The following is a 22,532-nucleotide window of genomic DNA, read 5'->3' as shown; positions in this document are numbered from 1 at the left end:
CTTTTTCTGCTCAGTGTAATCAAGTACTCCCTTCAAACCAAATGCCTTCCTTTTTATGTGCAGTACAGAAGCTGAGCTTTTAAATGACCACCTATGGTATGTAAACGGAAGCTATTTCTTGAAGTCCTCACAGGTGAAAAATATTGGACCTGATACTGTGGAGGGGTGGAGAGTGTCCAGCAGTGGCTCAGTAAGTAGGGGCTTGGACTGGGAATCGTAAGGTTGCCGGTTCAAGTCCCCGAACAGACTTGAAAATCTACTAGTTCACCTCCTAGGCCCTGCGGTAGCGTCCTTGAGCAAGGCACTGGACATCTCTAATCCCCCCCTCTCCATTGCTCCCCGGGCGCTGCACAATAGCTGCCCACTGCTCCTAGTACTAGGATTGGTTAAATGCAGAGGACCAATTTCACTGTGTGTGCTCTGCTGTGTACATGTATGTGACTAATAAAGAGGGTTTCATCCTCCGATTCTATCTAGGTGTGTGAATCAAACCAAATGTTACCTTTAGCGCCTCCAGTAACTCGAGTGGTTATATGGAATGATGCATTTATGAGTCTTAAACCGGGAAAATACTCAGCATTTGAACACTTCTGGTTACCGTCTTCCTGAAGTCAATGATTTTTTGAATGTGTTTGTAGTGAAATAAGGTCTATGGATAACACGAGCTGAAGAGATTTGCACGTTTTGTTCTACGACTTAAAATCTGCCAGTAAATAGACATGAATGCCCATAGCTTCTATGTGTCTTTAAAAACGCCTACACAAATATGTCACTAATGCACTGCTCGTTTCTGCTAAACAGAGGTAAAGTTATTAATAAACAGTTTATTATATATCGGTATGCATTCTAGTTGAAGGTTCATTTATGTGTTGCTGTCTGGAATAAACAGAAAACATATTTTGGCTTCAAAATTGCTTTGAGAGGGAACTAATGTATGTGAATATGTGAAAAAGTGAAAAAAAGTATTAATTTTACTATTGAAAGGATCTATTACTTCGGGGACAATTTCTCAACAGGCGTTGCAAAATAATCCTGCTTTGACTCTTGCCGGGCTCGGGTAATTCAAATAAATGAACATCTTTCTCTTTTTGCCCGAAATGATTCAGCAGAGGGGTTGTTCTGCACGGCTGGCAAACACAGTGATTAGAGAAAAAAAAAAGTTCCACCGCTTGCAAACAATACTTTGCATTTCCTGATATTTATAAACGGCTTTATTATTTTCTGTATTTGCACAGCTAGATCGTTACTGCCCTTGCTGTTATGCATCGTCACAGGTTATAGGGAACGTTCACAGAATGGTCCTCCCAATAGTTTTATGCACAGCGGAGATCAGTTCTTCGACAGTAGAGGGCTTGTCCACTTTTTGCATGCAATCTGACCTTTGCCCTCTCAGTACACTGAGGGCTTTGCGAATGTGCTGGAATTGTTATTGCTTCTTGTAACCCAACACGGTCCATGTCAGCGCAAAAAGACTCGGTTGCCATGGTAATCAAATTATCTCTTTCCCACAAACAGAGATGGACCGACAGCAGCAAAGACAAGAAGAGGGGGAGAGGGATGAATGGCTCTCAGAGGAGCGCATTAAAAACCGAGAGCAACACAGATGGGTTCGGGCCTCCAGGGTTAGGCCTGGCTCACTGCTAGTGTATAAAGAATATATAGCCTCCTGTAAAGTCAGAATATATTACAAAAAAGCCCAGCGCCTTGTTTATGAGCCATGGTGATGAACTCTTTGTAGCTGGGGGCAGTGCTTCCCCCCCACTGCCCTATATTGTTATGCTATACTCATTACGGCTGCATATTTACACATCCGTTTTAACTAATGATGCTTAAACAGACAAACATACACAAATGTGCTTTTTATCGCTAGGAAATATAAACATGCCGATGAAAGCGAGCAGGCATCATAGACTGCTTGGCTGTTCATATTCTATAGGGTTTTACATCCTTTGCTCAGCAGCTCTCTAAATGGCACGTATGCAATCATCTATGAATTATATATTATTATGCAGCGTGCATTCATTATTGGGTTTATTTCAGTCAACAGCCTCTTAACTTTTTCGTCTGAGCTGTACGCAGTCGCCTTTTTGGCCCCTTTTTGAATGTTATTGGCCTAATAAATGGGTGTCCTCAATGGTTAGGGCACCAAACTGAGACTGCTACATTGTGAAAGTGAAAAAATGTAAAAACCACACGTTTAAAAACTGAATTAAACGTAACATTTTGAAGACAAACAAAACAACTTTTTTAGATTTGGGCTACAAAATGATTTGGTTATTTTAGGAACAGATTATGGTTTGGGTTAAATTACTCTTATTTTCCAAATTCCACAATTTAGGTGGTTTCCCACTTTTTGTATTACTTTCCTGACTTCAGCTTTAGTTCCTAATTATTACAGTAGCTGGCGGTTGTCATCGTCTCCTTGTGTTCCTTCTTTCTGTGATACATGGTTAATCCTACGGGGTGTTTAGCATGCGTCTTCGGTCTGACACCTTTAGGCTGATAACATTCAAACCGGGCTCTTATGTTTGTGTGCGTATGCAACCTGCAGCAACTCGGTCATACTAAATGCAGCAGGGGCTGACCCTGACAAGGAAAAGAGGGGTGGGGGGGATCAATATTCCACCAGTGTAGCCATCATTGCGACAGTCGAGCTGTAATCACTTTTCATTCTGGCACATCATGTGGAACCTGTTTGTGTCTGTAATTGGACTGGCTTGTGCTACAAGGCTTGATGACAAAGCTGATACGTTTTTTGGGTTTTGTGTCTGCTCGCTCGTACCCCTGCTGTTTTACTTCTCACATCTGCTCATTTCTGTACACTCAAAAACCAGCAGACTAAAAGAATATGTTTAAACTCTGCTTCACTCTGAGAAAATACTACATTGTTTTGTTTTCACTCTTGAATCTCTAACTTATCTGAAAAAACGTACGCAGGTTTTGGCTGATTTTACTTCAAACAATGTTCTCTTGTAGGCGACATACAGTTTATGCCACAGTCATTAGTTAGGGAAATCCATGGTGATTTTCTGCAAGCTGTGAGAGACTTTGCTGCGTGCAGCCACAAGTAATTAAAAGAAGCGCCTGTTTGGCAGGATAGCTAATTAAATTAGGTTTTTGCTGTGTGTGCGAGTATCTGTTTGTGTCTGTGAGGCTGCTTTGAGCGCCAATGCTTGAACAAAGGGGCGGATGTGCATTATGAAGTTTATGTTCAGTATGTACTTTATCTTTGTCAAACGAACATCACCACAAGCAATCTATACGTGCAAACACAGGCACGGACATGCTGTATGACCTCTCGACCAATCAGCCTCCCAGATATGAGGATGTAAACACAAGTTGAGTGATAATCGTTTACTCCCACCACAAGTCTGAGTGTGGTCGGGTCCAAGAAATCCACTGAGTGTAAATAAGGTGTTATGGAAAAGAGGGTGATTTGTGTCTCTCAGCATGCCCTCCCGATGTGCTTGTATGTGGCAAAGAGTTTGTCACCCATAGCGTGAAGTGACGGCTGCCATCCGATGATAAACAGAGAGACTTGTTGAGCATGACTGGATGCTGTAACACTTTCATTTCATTCCTTGACCGAGGATAGCTCTAAATTACTGCAGTCCCTTCTCTGCTCCTCGCGCGGTGTGAAAGCCCCTGGAATGGTGTTAGTGTGCTTCATTCAAACTGTGAGCTGTGGAGAGAAAAACCTTGACAGCTCTAAAAGCCCGTGCCAGCCAAACCACCTTTTCTTAACATAATAAAAATATCAAGTGACGCTTGGCAATGTCAAACTGTACCAGCATCACAACAGCATCAACTCTTTGTGCACAGGTTTCTAACACAGCCGAGTTGTCATGTATTCTAAGCAAGGAGCCCCAGGTGTTCATCGCCACTAAATTCTTCAAAGCTGTAGCTATCATTTTGCCCTTAAAATGCACCAGATAGATGCATTTTAAGTTTAAAATGTACAACATTTTCTTACAAGGGAGCACCTCAAGACCCCTGTATTTTATCTAGACTCTCAAAAAATCCTATTGGCAACATTGTAATATATACTGCAGTACAAACTGAGACTTATAGTAAGAGGATAGCTTTAATAAAGGCTCTGTAATGCTGGAATTGGCCTTTTAGCTGTTAATTACATGGAAATGTTCCTCCTCTTTCCTTTCACTAATCTTGAGCTGAAACTGTATCTATAACTACACGCCCTAGGCTACTGCTATGTAATTAGGGTTTTGTCCTAACCTCATTTTCTCTTATTCAGAACATTAAAAGTTCAAGTTGTCAAAGGGTTTTGTACAAAACAGTGCTAAAAGCTTAGTCATTGCAAGGAGGGAGTTATTACTGCAAATATCCTGATTAAAGGCCATGTGTTGTCACTATACTGGAATAAAATGCTGTATACGAGTCTACCGTTGTAGGTCATATAGTGTTAAAAGTCTCATGATGTGAATAAGGATGTATTTGGGCCTGAAAGAAACAGCCATTGGTGGAAATCCAGCATTAGCTATATCCTTCTGGTTGACCTGCACTGGCCCAGGTAGGTGCTTTGTTTAAACTAGTTGCACATTTAGTATCTACAAGTGAAGTGTTTCCATGAGATCACAACAGAAAAAAACAGAGTAGTTTAGCTGTATCACTGAGGGACTATTTTCGGATTCATCACTTGTTTATTCGCTCACTCCCACTGTTCTGGCACTTTAAAGAGTCACAAGATGTAATGGATTCTTGTCACGCTTCCAGCTGTTGTACTGTGAAATGTTGCACTCACAGCCCACTGTCTCGGACCGAGCTGCTGCTCTGGTTAATGTTTTGCCTCCTGGAGACCACAGCTGAATGGGTCGATCAGGGTAAAGAATGCTGAGCAGCTGACCACCACTGACCCATGCCAGCCCGTAACAACTGCAACCTCTGGTGGTTTCGCCACAGTCGTTTTTTCTTTTTTTTTTTAAGTAGCAGAGCATGAGGTTATCAATAATGCCAAGGAGAAGCAACAGGGCCAGAGCAACAGACTGGTCAGAGTGTCCACGATAAGGAGAATACTACTCCCTAAAGCTATAACTGATAGACACAATGTAAATTATAATGCTGTTTACTGGTGGTAGAAAAATCTCACTCGTCACCAGCTTGAGTTTCAAAACAGGACACATGTATTTAGTGTCCTTACAAGAATGGAACGACTATACACATACAGAGTACAGGGTACTACTAGTTCCTCCAAAAGTGTCCTTCACATGCCTATGTACAAGAGAGGATGATTCACAGTCACAAGATGGAAAAACACGGGTTCAAAGCAGTGTGCAGCGTTTTGTTCAGATTAGGCTCACGTCAGAAATGATCATGCTTGTCCTATGCCTGTCTCCGTAGAGGCTGAATCATCATATTAACCGTTGTCACATAGCTTGTCAATATGCCTAAAACAGTGTGTCCTGATGCTCTTCTAGGTAATCACACATTCTGTCATATAGACGCTTGGGCCTTCCTTATCAGGTGCACCTCTGTCCTTTAAAGAGTGCATTCAGTATTTTCCCAACAACAGGTAAAGACCTGCTTTGCATGAATATCTTCAGTGAGTTTAAATGTTTTTATTTATTTAACGGGGACAATGTATTGCACTCCATAATATGCAACAAAGCAAGGAAAGAAAGTAATGAATTCTTTAATGAGTTATATTTGCTATTCTATCAACGTGGTTTACTGACGTATAGAATGGTAAATGGGATGCATTTATAAGGAACCTGTCTCAAATATTTTTTTATACATAGCATTCATCCATTTATTCCCATTCATACAAGGCCTGCCATATACTGTAAGGTGCCACCTGCTCAGTTGAAACATTCACACACCTTTTGCCACCATCTTGGCTAAGGACATGTTGCAAGAGCTGGGGATCAATACACCAACATTCTGTTGGACGAAAACAATCTGCCTCCTGAGCCACCGGCAGTGAATGAACACTAAACTGATTCCCTGGGTTTATCCATAGTTCACAGGAGAAAAACGGCTTAAATGGGACAACAGACACACTTCATTGTGCATTATAATTTCACTAGCTTTTCTTCTTCTCCTCTGAACTCATTACATTGCATATCTCTTCAGAAGCACACGGGTAGCAGACACACACTCTGTCATTTGAACACAGTCCATGCAGCCTGCTGCAGTGCGAGCGCTCAGATACTCTACCTGCTCGGCCCTGTATGTGCTTCCTGGCTGAGGCCCCAGCGAGGTGCTTCAGGCCCTCCTGTTGAGAGCATCTCTGGGATTTCTCCCTGCACGCAGGCCAGGCAGGAGGTGTTGGCAGGGGATGGAAATGTTGACTCTCCCCTGTGGATTGTGATCCATCATCTCCCCTCACATCGCTGAGAGGCTGCTGGCTGGCTGACCGGCCCTCAGTCTGCAGCCAGTCCTCAGTCAGACTCAGAAACCAACCGTGAGGAACACAACGGCCTTCAGGTAGAACAGTGGCCCTCTCATGCAAACACAAACACATTAGTTCTAATCTGGGGAAATTAATTAAACATGCACACAAAATGCAAGCTGCATGCTTTTTTTAAAATCACATTAGCACATATTCCAGCACATTAGAGACTTTTCCCAGTTTCCAATGAAACAGAAAAGAAAAGTGTAAGCAAAAAAGGGGGGAGTAAAAACGGCAAAAGTCCTTAATGGAGTTATTACAACTAACTTCCTCTAATGTTCCATAATCAGATAATATCCTTGCCTTGAGGAATTCACTGTAAGAGATACTATCGGCATTCACTTGGGGAGTAATCACCAAGCTATCTGATCTACCTTCCTGCACTCTTTATGATTGCTAGTTTCACTGGGTGGATATTTGTTGCCGAGAGGGATTTTTAGATTTTTTCCCGTGAACACTTGGGTGCTTTTTCCGCTCAGAGGATCTACTAATTTATGTATTCATTCCTTTTTGTCTCGACTACAAAGGCAGTACGTGTCCCAGTTCTTTATATATTTCCCTCAGCTGTTGGATCTCCAGCTTGCTTGCCAGGCAAGACTGTGTAACTTGGACAAACTGATCCCGCCCATACCCTCAACACGCCTCTGAAGTATTCCTTTCTCTTTTGTCAGTGTCCAAACAGCATGTGAGCATTTTAGCGCATCCCTTTTAATGAGTTCTTTATCGAACATACTTTCAGACTTGCATGACCTTTCTGCTGAAAGGAAATGTTGACTATTCTACATTTCTCTGAAACAAAGAACATGGCACACTCAAAAAGAAGCTAGCAACTTTTGGACTGTAGAAATGTAGCCTCTGGCAGATCTCAAATACCAACTACTCACAATCAAAATAATGAAGCATAATGTGACAGAGAAGTCTCTCTGACTTTTTGAAGCCTGGAAATGTATCCGGTGTTTGTGGACGGAGGTTATCCATATTCAGTGTGGTTGCTGGTGCTCAGCCACCATCAGCTTGCCAAATAAACCCTTCTGCTCGGGGCTTGTCGGGCTGAGTTCTTGTTGGTCTGGGCTTTGATTTGTCATTGTCAGGCTTGGAGAGATATGAAGGATTGTTTTGGCCCGGTGAGTTGGGAGCAGTTTAAACTGGCTTTAACTTATCTTATTAAGTAAATGTTGATTGGACAATGTAATGGTCGTAGAAAAATGTCACCTTTGGAATTCAGATTGTTTCAATATAAGCCTTAATATGGTTTCCCTCTCACTATAACACCTGATTGTATAAGAGGAATCTCAACAATATAACTAACAGCATATCACAACAGCTTATTGTAGCTATCCTTAGGTAGAGTCCTTCTACCTAAGATAGAATCCATAGAGTAGTGTTAACTGGAGAGACTCTACTCGGACAAAGAGCCCCACTGATTAAAAGTGATATTAAACTGTCAGTAATGAAACCATGCCTACTTATAAAATTGGCCCTATTATGCTAATTTATGTGTGTTGTTTGTTGCTGGTAGCTCTGCAAATAATAAAACTGTTGATGCTAAAAGGTTGAGGAGTGATCTTTTTCACTTTGACCTCCGCAGTGTTCTTAAACACATGCTTTATTTACCTCTATATTAACACAACAATCAAATCAAATGTATTCTCATTAGCTACATCATTTAGACACTATAATCTGTAAGAGTGTATAATTAGAGTTAATTGTTTATGTTTTATTGCTATGGATGGTTTTATTTGTGTAATCAGGAATAATAGACTATTGACCCTGAGCATTTGGTCTTAATACTGAATAAATAGCTCACTGTTTGTGTCTAACTAATACAGTTTTTGAACACTCAGCAATTAGAGTTATCTCTCTGTAACCCTTTCTTCAACATACATACTCCGGAGTTGTGTTTGTGTGTTGTTGTTTTTTAACTCAATACATAGATTTCCTGTGTGATGGACAATGCATCTTCTCTGATCACACTGAACTGATAACAAGCTTCAGATGACTTCAGTGTTTGTGAATCATGCTCTCAGATGCAGTTTTTAAAGTGATGACTCAAACAAATCAAAGCTTATAGCAGACCTTATGTAAGAAAGAAGAAAAAGAAAAGGTGTGGTTGTTATTTTGAAGTGACCAACTACTACCTGTGCTCAGTGTGCATCTGCATAGCAGAGTGTGTGAAAAGTGTGTGCTGCAGTCCATGGCTCAGAGTGACAAAGGACCCTGTGCTTTGGTCTTTCTATACATTCACATGGGGTCACCAACGGTTTCCTTTTAGCTGCTAGCAAGACGCTTCAGTGGCCTTCCCACCTGTGCTGACTACCTATCGTGCTCAAAGAAACCTTTGCTGAGAAATCAACCTCGGTCTCTGCGATTTTGGGAAAGCATTTTACTTTTTGTAGCTAATTATACTGCAACCTTTGCTGGTTTTATCACATTTTATTTTCATTTCAGTTTTGGGAGATATCGGTGATGCAGGAAATCACAACAGGTGTTTCTATGTAAATGCAGTACATGTTTTGATTGACAATGTGTATACAAATGGAAGCTGCTTTCATGCATTATAATCCTATATATGTGTTGCCATTCTCTTTTTATTGTTGTTGTGTATTTATAAGCACATTTTGGTTTTCTATAGGATTTGCTATGTAGTTTTACTTTTACTGTGGTATTGAATTTGTATTGAGAATTGTGGAAATTTACTGGTATTGTTATTGACACTACATTTCTGATATGAATACAGTGTTTTTTTACTTATATACAATAATCACATCATCTTATTAAGCATTAAAACAGTAATAATGCGTCCCTGCTTAAAAAGTATACTATGTTTAAACTGTAGGAATTAAATGAATTATCGTCATTGCGAACAAAAATAAATGAAGCATTGTGATACTTAAGACATTTTAAAATGCGTTATGATTATTTTCATGAATAATTATGCTTATTGATATAGATAAGATAAGATGCAATGTTATTTATCAATTTAGAAATTCAGGCATTTATAGCATCATCAGGGTCAGAGTGAAAATAGGACAGTACAGATTCACGCAAGGTAAAATAAATACGTTGCGTGAGGGTCGCTGGAGCTGTGCCTCCGCGACGGACAAGCGGGAGAAGATGGATGGATGGATTAAAAAAAAATGTAATTATATTTAAATATTAATACAACAAATGTAAATAAAATGATATATAGTAACAAAATGTGTTAATTAGACAATGCTATAAGCAGATTATATTGCATTATGATTAGGATTGAAAGAGACATCAGAGACATGGGGGCTGAATTGATTCTGAAAGGGGTAAATGCATACAAAAAGCGTACAATGCAAAATTGACCCGTGCTCCACATCAATCTTCATTCCTGTTTTCACTTCCTGCGCACCTGTTGCAGATGAGCAGCAGTGGCTGACAGCGTGGCATATGACCCACGGCATTGTGCAGTCATGAGGACAGACCCTTTGGCAGCGTTTGGTTTGGGCTCCATCTCTAAACAAGTCCACTTAATCAGTCAGCTTGCTAGGCCGAAACACTTTATCCCTCAGGCTGAAGTCACCACTAACCCTCTTCAAATCACATCAGCTCAGGCTCTCTGTTGACTCGCTTGTTTACTTCGTTTGGCACTGGCGACAAAACAGAGTGTTAACAGTCTACTGTCTCAGCTCCACGTCTGTGTGTCAATCTTACTCTGTCTGGTCTGTTGGAATCAAAACATTAGCAACTAGGAAAGTGCACTCAGCAGGCAGCAGGCAAACTTTTTCCACCACTGTCCCTGAGCATTCACCAAAAACCTTTTAAATGATCCAGATGAGAATGTTGACCAGACATTCTAAATGTACACCTTAAATCGTTATCTCTACGTGTATGGCAGCCATTCAGTGTTCGTTGAATTTCAATACAGAGAAAAATTGTCGCTAGTTTATAGAATAGAACACAAACAAACCCAAAAACATTCAACTCAAAAACATACCTATTAATAATAAAACCAGATAAATGATAATGCTGAAGTGGTCTCTTCATTTTTTCCGGGGCTGTAGATAGGATATAATGTTCCTAAAATGATTTTAATGTATTGTTGAGTTTCCAGTTTATTTCAAGGAAAGTGACTAATGAATGGTGCTCGGCCTGGTTGGAAGCAGCTCAAGCATCATCAGGACGCATTGATTTGTTTGCTTTGGAACAAGCTTAGCAGGGTAGGAACATTTTGCTCTATTGCAGTAATATTGAACTGCCTCAGAGACCCTTGTCTTTGATGATTAGAGTCAAATAATAATTTGTCTCTCATCAATTGTTGAGAAAAATCAGAGTAAATTCATGTATAATGCAATAAGTTAAGATGATCATCTTCATACTCACATTTAGTGCTTTATCTGGAAGACCCAAATCAACAACTTCTGCATTTCTCATCAAATTATGACTTTTGTTTTGTTTCCTTGAACTTGAATCACTGCTCAGTTGTTCAAGATTAAATTGTTATGTCACAAGAAATACAGCAGTTCTTCAGTAATATCATATTCAAAACAAAACCTTTTAATGCTCAGAGTAATTAATGTGTTTGAGAGAGTTGGAAGGGTTACTAAAACAATGTGTCTTAGCTGTTCATTTACAATTTATAATGTCAAGATATTGATTCTGTTATTTATTATTTCTGTTGGATAACCTTGTCTTGCTGAAGTTAACCCATTTTTAAAGTAAGCAGAAAAGGTTTTGTCATCTGTTACCACATCGTAGCATATAAATTCAATTAAATCAGCCTTCCTGTTTCACAGTTGTCATGAATTATGTTCATGGAAACTAGATTTTAAAGTGTTTGCTCATTTCCAAACATCTCCTCTCCTGCTGGGATACCTCTCTGTGTAAAGAATAATCTTTCTGAACTGGAAAGTGTTCACATCATTTGACTTTTTGATAACTGGATAACATTCACTAAGAACAAATGCCATATTTCTACCCTTTGTCACCATTATAAGAGGCTCGTCTCATGAATTGTTGATATTTTCTCATGTGAAATTGAGTATATACTTTTTTATTCTAAAAAGGATTTCCTTATGATCCTCGTTTTTACACACGTGTCAAAAATCTGATTAATAATAAAACAGTTTTCTGTCAATAAGAAAACATTTTAAAATGTATATTTATGTAACCCTGTTCTGTTCACTGTATCCTCCCCTAGTCTAATGAAAAGCTCAATATTTTTCACAAAAAACAACACAAAAGGCTTTTCTAGTACTGCTTATTGGCCTACTTTCACTTGAATCAGCATTGGCTGTCAGAATCACCTTCAGATACTTTTTCCATGTCTCTTATCTCACACAAGTTTGACACATTGGTTGTCCGCTATGAAATGATACCCTCATTGGATATAACTGATATCATCTATTCAAGTTTATTATACAACAACCTTTTTATATCCATGTGCTGAAATGTATTTGTTGACAAGTGTGTTTCACAAGTACAAAATAAGTAAGGCTCATGCTACAGTGAAATGTGCCCTTATAAAGCAGCAGCGGCTCATGAAGGGGACTAATGGAATGGAGCAGACGTGAGGGACAACTAGAATATTTAGCTCATTATAACCAGGATAATTAGCAGAGGACAGTGGGCTGTCACCATGTGGACCGCCTGAGGTTTACTGTGCAGTTGTATTGTGCCGTCTCATTCATTAGTGTCATTAAACCAGAGACTGTCTAATGAATGGTATAATAGGATCACAGAGTGAAACGTACTGCAGACATAACCATTCTGGCATCTCATTAAATACCAGTGGCTAAAATAATAACTTAGAAGACTGAAAACAAACCAAACGCACCTCATGTTTTCATCTCCTAAATCACAATCTGTATCCAAAGCGATCTCTCTTTTTCTTCAGTGTCATTACTCAATACATTAGGAGCGTAAGAAAATAATGATACACAATTTGTATAAGTCAGAATTAGATTTAAAGGGGCCCTATTCTCTACTGTGACTCTACCTGCTTTAATGTTATATTTTTCTGACTGGTGCAACTTATCCAGGGCTTCATTAGTTCAGCTAGGTTTGAGATAAACACATAAAAACCTGGCCTGGCTAGGGGTCTGTTGAAAGTGACGTTTGGTTGCAGGTTAGAAATTTGGCTGAGTCAAAAGAATTGTCGAAAATGATACAAAAAGATTTTATTATAGCCAGTATTTTTGTTTTTCTAAAAAAGGCTACCTAATGGTGACGTCTGTAGTGAACACTGCATAAAGGACTACAATTCCCACGGCGCCATTCGCTATAGAAACAGAGATGGGCTACATTTTTTAGCCGTTTATGTTACCAAGTTATACAAGGCTATACATAGAAAGAAGAAAGAAAGAAAACCTAAGTTGTTTATTATTTTATTTATTTCAGATGTTTAGCTGTTTAAAATAAATCGAGTGAAATAGAGTGCCTTTGAAATAAATAAAACACACTGGCAGAAATGACTGAACATGAAAATGATTGGCATGTTTGGCAAACATCCTAGGAATAAGTACCGCACAACAAACAATCAGCAGGCTCATAACTTCAGCATAAGCAATAAATCATGTTCAAAGACTCTAACATAAATCACCCGATAGTATCAAATCAAAGATGATGAAAACCCTTACGTGAGTTTGTTCCGTTAAGCATGACAAAGTATTGTACTTAGAAAGAATTGTATTTGCTCATAAGGTGGACCATCACAGAGCACTGTTATCCTCAGTGCCTCATCTAAATATGCAACAGAGACAAACAATGGATCATTTACAGAGATTATAACATTTAGAGGAAAAAAAGGACGCCACATCTTGACATTTCCCCTGCTTACCTCCAACACTGCATGTCATTTTCATGAGAACAATGTTGGTTCCCTATGTAACGCAACATGAGTAATTACAAAAACAAACGTTGGAACAAACCAGCAGCCGTGGGGACTCGTCCTTGTGACAGAAGAGCGGAGCTGCGTAGATGAAACAATAGTGTTCATGTCTCTGGGGGCTGCCAAAGCCTTTCTCTAGTTTCTAGTTATGCAGCCCTGTACGATTAAATTTGTCTAAATTCTAATGACATATTCGCTCAACCACATAAGAGTTGTCCATGGCTGTAAAGTCAACTCCAGTGATGGAATGTAAAAAGGCGTTTACTCAAGTACTGTACTTAAGTAGCATTTCTGGGTATTTAAAAGTAATGCATGTACTCATTTGATATAGTCGTAGGTTAAAATACCCATCTGCAGTCTGCACATTTACAAGCTAAGACATTAATGTAATAGTAATCATCATCCAGTATTTAACATTTGATCCTGAAATAGGTATTTACACTTAACTTTAAGTAGATGTGGCTCTGCCTTTGAAACTAAATTAAAATGATATTTGACCATATAGTAACTTAACTTTACTCCCACAGTATCTAAGTAATTCAACATTTTACTTCTAATTGAACCTTCTTGTTATTTTTGTTAATAATACATACCCAGTTTGTTATCCAGTAATCTGCCTGCTGGGTGTTCACAAGGCAGTGACCCAGACAACCTCTCTGTATACAGTATTGCAATAAATGCTCACAATAAAATATTCTAAGGCACCCACACAATAAAATAACGTGTGAAATCACTCATATGAATCAAAGAGAAATGGTTTGCCCTGCTCCAGAAGTTTAATGTGCTTTTATGCACCGTTCCATCTCATTGTTTGTATTCCTTCAGCTAAGAGTGATCTGCAGTACCAATGGGAAACCTTTCCGTGAACAATATCATTCAGATTTTCAGATCTGAGTCATTTTTTAAATGTATTATTTATGTTTTTGCTAATGAACAATTTGCCTGTACTTCTTTAATTGTGTATTCTACCATGGCTGCTGCTTGATATACTAACAAAGACATACAATTTTTGCTGATACTACCTTATTGAAAAACACGCCTATAGTTGGATTCCTTTCATTGATCCATTTTCATGGTTTTATGCCCAAAGACTGGATAAGTTCCACTACTATCTTGATAGTAATGCATAAAGGGGCCAAAATGATGAATTTATTATTTTATTATTGAAACGTTTAATTACGCGTAAAATATTGATTTTGATTATGGAATGGAATAGGTTGTTAATTAATGTCAATTAATTGCGATCCGCATATACGGTTAAACAAAACAGCTGATTGTCACTGCGTTTGCCTCAGCTGGTGCAAAAGAGTCCAGCTGATGATATGGTTGTGAAGCCATACGTTTATTGGGCCGCTGCTCTGCAGAGAAGTACTGAATTTAAGTTTGAATTTTATTTAACGTAACTGTCTTCATCACCGTCCAGTAAGACACTTTCATTAATGTTTAAAGAAGAACCATGAAGAAAAGAAATACGATGGATAACATGGAAATAAATGTACCGAAACAAACAAACAAACAAACAAACAAACAGTATCTCTCTGTGTGATGAGTGAGCGAAAGGAGGTGGGAAAGATAGCTGTTTTAGTACACATTCATCAAGAAACTAGAAACTCAACCTCAAATGAGCAGTTATGTTGCTCCATAACTGCTGGATATGTAGATTAGCTTGTATTTGCTAAGAACTCCACTTTAAAAGAAGTGATATATCAATGTTATGTCCACAGCTTGTTTCTACTGCCCCCAAGTGGCAAAAAAATAACTGTTGCAGAAAATCCTTTTGAAATACCATCAACATTACACCATCAACATAAGGTTTCCTATCAGCACACTTAATATTTTACACCGTCTCTCCGTAGTACAAACTGTCACTATGTCGCACCAGTAAATGGACTGTAAATTAAATGGTGAGGCAGGGAAATTGTTGCAAACCCTAAAAGCAAGTGCTGGCCATGAGTAAATGCATCAGAGGGAATTCAGTTCTTACCAACATTTGGGCTGATTTGGTATGCTATGTCAACAAGAGCCTTAGCTGATTGAATCTGTAACCGCACAGAGAACAAGAAAAGTGTTTACCAGCTTGATTCAATGTTACAGAATAGACTATCACTTTGGACTGAAATGTTTCTGCTTCTGCTTCTTTTGGGCTTGTCTTCATCCTCCAATAATCAAGTAGCATTTTATAAACATGGTTGATGAGTTTCAACTTCAGGAATGAATCACAAATTGCATAAAAAACAGTCCATTAGCTGCAGCAAAACACACCAGAAGAGAACAAGTGCTTGTTTGGGTAAAAAAAAAAACAGACAACCCTTTGAATTGTTTTTTTGTTGGTGTCTGGCACCAGAGTTTTGCAATTATTTTTAGTGAATATCTTTTCATAAGAATATTTTGCAGGAAAGATATATTTATTTGTATTTAAAGAGGACATATTATCCTCATTTTCAGGTTTTATGTTAGTATTTTGTGCTTCTACTGTGACATGTCTCCATGTTTTAAGGTTCTAAAAGCTCTTTAATGTCCTCATACTGCCTGTGCTTCAGCTCCTCTTTTCACCCTCTTTCTGAACCCAGAGCCCAGTCTGCTCTGATTGGATAGCTGGCCGACTCTGTTCTGATTGGTCAACCACTTAGTGTCCGAAATGTCCCCCTCCCCAAGCCCATCACATACAATGTGTTTGGAGCGTTAGCCAATAGAAGCGTGGGTGTAACATAGTGGTGTCACTGTTACAGAAGTAAACAAGGAAGTCCACTGGAGGCATTTTAGGCAGGGGGGAGTGTGTGTGAAAGAAACTCCCTCTGGAGGGATCTTGGGGATTTTAGCCTCTGCAGACTATTTACATGCATAAAAACCTATATAACACACGACAGGAAAGGGAACACCCAAAAGGCATATAAGAGCCCCTTTTGAAGTTTCAAATCAGAAGAGATTAGCCTATTGGACTAGCCAGTAGACCCTTATTGGTCCTCTTTAAAAGGCAACACTCAAGGAGAGGTGTCCTCGAGCTCAGCTGGCCTATTTAACCCACATTATGTAACAATGGTGCTACATTGACTTGCAATCGGGAGAATTATGCCTCTGTCAGTCTTTGCCCCAAATGCCTGTTCCTGCAATTTTGTGAGCGGGTTGTACAATCTCCAGAGAGAAGTGTGTGTAATGCTTTACAGCACCAAGTTAGCTGAGGTGAAGCTAGATCCCTTATTATGGATAACATGTTTTCTAGTTTTCCCTCTGAAGTCTTCTGGCTGCTCTGCGATCCCTAATTTAGGAAATGTGTTGCTGGACATTGGTGGCTTTACCTGCCGCTAATGTAGCGCTAACTGCTGCTAACTGTACCTGCCCTCAGTTAGTTAGCTGTTAGCTCAGTTAGCCAGGACCGGGAGCTCAGGGATGATTCAGGTCTCGAGTGGGGGGAATGCTGGTAGAGATCGGCGTTGGTGCTTTTTTCCTATGTTGTAATACTTGCTTGATGTTTGAGTGTGTTAGAATAGTTTTGACAACTTCCTAATTTTGTCAAGAAATCTTTTCCTAACAAATGTAAGATCAGATTTATGCAAGAGGTGTTAAAGTAAATTGCACAACTGTGCTAACTGTGTTAAGGAGATTGTTGTTTCTATGCAAAGCTGGATTTGAAATCATCTTTATCTATACCGCAACCAATGATCATGTCGTCATGTTGCAGCATCCTGAGTGGTTCAGACATTCAGTTGAATCAGGCCTAGTCATGCAGAAAATGAGGGCAACAAGCTCTGTTAGGTGGGAGTATTCGCAGGTGAAGCCGAGGCAGAAATGCATTATTTCCTTTGCAGCTGCTATTATAATTTGTACTCTGCCCATAATTGCTCACATGCAGGTATTTTTTCATCCATCTTTGATTGGGAAACAAGACTTAATAGGTTTCTGCCTTCAGGCCCAAAGCTCTCTCCGGCTGAGCCTTAAAGCCTTTATATCAAATCGCTGCTGGGCGTGTAGTAAATGCACGCAATCCGAATTGTCGGCAAACTTGTTGTAAGCACTTGGACTGTCCTTGCCAAATCGTCTGGACCTTTTATGTAAGGAGCATGCAAATGTGGAAGGGAAAGCAAATGGGGCTTAATGGGAGCACTCAATTTAAGGCCTGCGAATTCACCAGTTGTTCAGCAAGCTCAGGGGATAAGAAAAAGCGTTGGATATAGGGGGAGAATTATAGGGGGGGAGTAAGAATTTCTCCTACCCGCTTCTAAAATGAAGTTTACCTGAATCAGTTGTCTTGATTTTTCCCTGTAGCAGTTATTTAAACATTTTAAACTGCCAAACTGTTGATAGTGTATCTTTGTTTAATACAATATATAGTTAGATATTCACAGCCAGGGTAACACTGATATATTAATAGATGTGTACCAATCAGAGGGTCAGGGGTTGATTCCCACCTCCTGCAGTCAACATGTTGAAGTGTCATTGGGAAAGAAACTTAATCTGAAACCGATGTGTGTGTATGTCGCTTTGGATAAAACCTTCAGTGACATAACATGTAATGCAAAATTGTATTTTCTTAAGAGGTTACAAAGTAATATTTTACCTGGATTTACTTAAAATGTTTCAAACTGAAATCAGTTTTTTTATTTTATTTTTTTCAATCATCCACTCAGTGCAACCACCATGAGTGCAACTACCAGAGAAATGTCGTTAATATAAGAAGGAGGTTTAAAATACAAAGGGTCGAAGACTGCATGTTATTGAATGAATTTGCATAAACCGGGATCTTTTTATTTAGCCGTGACAAGCTCATGCATACAAAGTGTGAGGGTAAAGCAGCAGTTGATGCTAATGCTAAAATCTTGTCTTTTTTCCAACACATAGCAGCCAAAATAGATAATTAAATGCAAAGATGCACACTTTATCAGTAAGTAAGTAAGTACAATTGTATTTATATAACGCCCTTCTCAACACAAATGTACAAAGTGCTTTACAGGCAGTGCACAGTAAAATACACAATTACAGCTGTAAAATGTACAATTCAAGGCAAAAAAAACAAAACAAAAGAGCACAAATTAACACCAGTGTAGGGAAAGCTTAAAACTCACCCCGACACCCCTAAAGCTTGTCGGAAAAGGTGAGTCTTCAGCTGCCTCTTAAACATTTCCACTGAGACAGCGGCTCTCAGGCCCCAAGTGAGTTTGTTCCAAAGCCTTGGAGCCACTGCCTCAAAGGCACGATCTCCCTTAGTTTTTAGCCTGGTCTGTGGCACCCTTAAAAGGCCTTGCTCAGAGGACCTCAGGGCCCGGTTTGTCCTGTAATGGTGGATCAGGTCGTGAATGTAGGCAGGGGATTGTCCATGGACAGTTCTATACGTAAAAACAAGAATTTTGAACTGTATTCTGAGATGGACAGGGAGCCAGTGCAGGGCTGAAAGGATCGGAGTGATGTGGCAAGTTTTTTCCGACCGAGTGAGTAATCTGGCTGCAGAATTTTGAACCTGTTGTAACCAGTTTATAGCTGTTTTGTTGAGGCAGGAGAACAGAGAGTTACAGTAGTCAAGCCGGGACACGATAAAAACGTGGATAGCCATCTCCAGTTCTACATTTGTTAAAACGCCCCTTAGCTTGGCAATGTTCCTGAGGTGGAAAAAACACGTAGGCTACGGGTCAGAAGTTTGATGTGTTTGTCTAGTAGCATAGCATGATCGAAAGTTATCAGGGTTTTAGAGTGGCAATATAGTACAAGATATTGCTCCAATGTGATCTATACAGTATAACCCACCACTGGATTTGTTATGAACATGCATGGCCCAGTTACAGCCTGACCCATGGAAAGCTAGTGTTGCTTTTGATCGGAGGCAAGAGTGCAGCCTGGAAATGGAAACAAACTGAAAAATATCTAACAACATATTTTAATATTTACTTAAGTGCAGCAGCTAACGCTCCACATGACCCTCACAGTGACATCAGGGCGAGCTCACCTTGAATGATTACGGAGAATGATCTTATTTTAAGATTAAATTATTCTGGTTGATTTTTGCTTTGCATTTCTTAGCTTCCTGTCATCAACACTGCTTGTTCTTAAGAGAGAATATTAAAAATGGATATTCCTCCTTTCAAGTTGAGATTCTCTGTGTTTTCCCCCCTCACACACACTCTCTCTCACACACACACACACACACACACACACACACACACACACACACGCCACTTTCAGCCTCTGATGAACTTCCTACATGAATGAGCGCAATAGGTTTGAAAGTGAAATGGGACTTCATATCAAAGCAAGGAAAAAAACGATGCTTTGATTTTTCACCCGCTTCCCTGTCTCTCCTTTTTTTTTGTGCTAGGGATGTCATTTACTGTTCTTTTTCAAAGCGGCTTTATTGCATGCATTTTCATCAAGTGCCTTTGCCTTGAAACTATTTGAAATCACAGCCGAAGATCATCATTTGGATTCTGTACGTAATGTAACGGAACACCATGTTCACGAGATATAACTTCTGGCTTCCACTGATGTCCTAGCAGGATTTGTTTGTCACCCCGCACAGTCCTTGTATGTTTATCTCACCCTGTTCGTTTTACCTCTCGCCCACAGGCCACTTCCTCTGGGTGAACAGCTCAGCCTTTGGCGGCCCCTGGGTGCTGAGTCCCTGGTTGTGGGGGGGCCAGGGTCCCTGCGGCCTGGACATGGCCGTGTTCCTCCACCCCGAGCAAAGCGGGCATTACACCATATGGCTCATAGAGCGGGACAAACAGCCACTCGCACTCTTCTCCACGGACACACTGCCACGCATCACAGGGTAAGCCCTCGTTTTATACTACACTACAGACTGAATTTGAACCGGGACAAAACACAACTCAACGATTTATCGATAAGCAAGCGTGAAGAAGGCGTCGTTGACCATTCACTCTTCAAAACCATACACTTGAACCTTTCTCTGAGCACTAGTTATGTTTATAGGATTACTAAGTCGGTCTTCTGAGTCGTGAACCATGCATGCTTGCTTGCCAGCCAAAAGATTTATTGTGAACAGTGTAAATGTTTTCTAATAAAGGCAGAGATGGACATTTTTTGGTAGAATTAGATGTTGGCACCCTCATCAAAGCCCTTGTATATGGTCATTGTATTAGACTGACTGAATAATAAGGAATTGAGGTTGTAGTGTTCACTTTTCTAACAGAACTGTGAAAGTTTATACCTTATTGTTTTCCAAGACTATGACGAGCGGTTTTCAAAAAGCAGTTAAAAAACGAGACATTGAAAACAACTTTAAAATCTCAATGTTCTTCTCCATCCACATTAGCTTCCCTTTCTGTTCAAGACACCACCTCCCTCATTCCTTATTGGTGCGAGTTGTGTTACTATGATTCATAAAGATGGTGGTTTGCGGGTCGAGTAAAAGTGCTCAACTATTTTTCCATGTCGGTGAATTGGGACCTGTTGGTCCTACTGAACAGATCGCGTGTGAGCATGAGCCTTTAGAGAATCAAAGATGGATTTGAAATAATGTAAATAATAATAATGATAAGAGTGGAAATAAGTTTGAATAATATGACAACATTTTGGGTTTTGGTTTGGCTTTATTGGCTGAAATTGTCAATATAACCTTGCGGTGATAAAAAGTCAAGTTTTTTTTTTTACTATAGATTAAAATAGTATCACAGAACTAAGACTGAATAAAAAATGCTGCCATAATTAACCCCAGTAGGTTGTTGGTAACCCCATGTCCTTCATGTAAATCAGCATCTGTTTGTTCATCTGATCTTCATTGTGTCTTTTTATTGGAGTCTTTGCAGAGAGGCCACCTAGTCAGAAGCTTCTCTCTAAATGCATTATGTGTGAAGTCGTATCTATATGTGGTCTGCCTTATTAGCGTAGCTGCACTTTTTTTTTGTGGGAAGTCAGTATATAGCTCGGACATATTCCATGCTGCTCGTGTGTGTGATCCCTTAAGGGCACTGGAATCACATGAATGTCTTGCTTTATGCATCTCTCCTTTTCTCCGTCCCCGTCTGTCTGTGTGTGGGAGGAAATGTGCACTAGTGTTTGTGGTCGTTAATGCGAATGGTGTGTCTCCTTTAGGGACCGTAGCGGGGACGCTCATTACACGTGTGACGGATTATACGTTGTGTGCTCTCATTTGTAGTCACAGGCCGCCGTCCGCCCACGCCATCTCTGTTGTTTGGAGACCCTCTTAGCCAAACTCCCCGCTTCTCCACTCCGACGGGAGCACGTTCTCATCATGAAAAGATGGGGCAGTAACAAAAGCAAGAAGAGCCCCCCGCGAACATCGTAAGAATCTGACGGCGTACTAATTGCCAACCCTTGCCCTCGCCTTTTGAATTTGAATCCTGTGTTTTGACATTCACAACAATTCAGTAGTCAGGACATTTAGCGCTGGCTCCAGGGAAACAAAACATTCTTGTATATAGATTTTATTCAAGGTTCTACTTACTTGCGTGAGACTGATTTTATTATTCTAAAGTAAACTTTGTATTCCTAGACAGCAGCCAAGTGCAACTAAAACAAAAATAACCAAATCAGAAGTGCCTTCCCACAGGAGTAGATATAATAGGCTCCTTTTGGAAGCTGCCCACACAGTCTTGCATTCAACCGTCCAAAATCCCCTTTGATTCCCTCTAATAGTGACATTTGCAATGGAAAAATGTGATAAACAAATTAGCAATGCCTCAGTAAATGATGTTGCTATTATAACTTAAATGCAGTTGTTTATTTTCTAAACTTCTTACCCCTAACACAAGCGTCCTAAACAAGCTACAGCCATCAGCCCTCGAGAGAGCGCTCGCTTTGAAACACCTGAAAGCAGCTCTGTTGCGTTAGTGTTGCGTCACTTCTGATAGAATGGTTCGAGCACAAAAAATTCTTTATGAGTACATTTTCAATGGCTTATGCTTTGACCTTTAGAGTTGGAAAAAAGTTCCCTGTGGGGCATTTATAAAAAATAAAAATAAAAAGTGTGAAGTGAACGGAGGAAAATATTTATGAAACATGTCAAGAATGGACCACCTGCACATTTTGAGTGTTCTTATTAAGCCTGTGCTAGACACTTGAGAATATATACCCACTCCAAAAGCAAAGAGAGAGAGGCCCAATTCCAAACCACACCCTACAATCACTCCGTAATGGAGTGAACTCCGTCTGTAGTCTCACTCGAAGCTGAATGAGGCTCCCCTTCTTTCCGGTGGACGGTGTGAATACAGCAGCAAGTTTTGGGACAAACTCCCCTCTTTCCTGCCCAAAAAGGAAATACCGTAACCGTTTCATTCCAACGGTTTCAAATCAGCATCT

At 39.9% G+C, this 22,532-nt stretch overlaps 1 protein-coding gene across 1 annotated transcript in view; it reads left to right on the top strand.

Moving 5' to 3' along the window:
* alk (ALK receptor tyrosine kinase) overlaps positions 1-22,532 on the top strand; it is a 373,391-nt gene that overhangs the window by 200,929 nt on the left and 149,930 nt on the right. The window contains exon 4 of the mRNA XM_063908860.1: positions 19,818-20,022. Within this exon, the coding sequence (XP_063764930.1) occupies positions 19,818-20,022 (205 nt within the window). The remainder of the gene's footprint in view (positions 1-19,817; positions 20,023-22,532) is intronic.

Source organism: Eleginops maclovinus, chromosome 19 (genome assembly GCF_036324505.1).
Source record: "Eleginops maclovinus isolate JMC-PN-2008 ecotype Puerto Natales chromosome 19, JC_Emac_rtc_rv5, whole genome shotgun sequence".
Classification (NCBI taxonomy): domain Eukaryota; kingdom Metazoa; phylum Chordata; class Actinopteri; order Perciformes; family Eleginopidae; genus Eleginops; species Eleginops maclovinus.
This window is presented reverse-complemented; position numbering and strand designations above follow the sequence as displayed.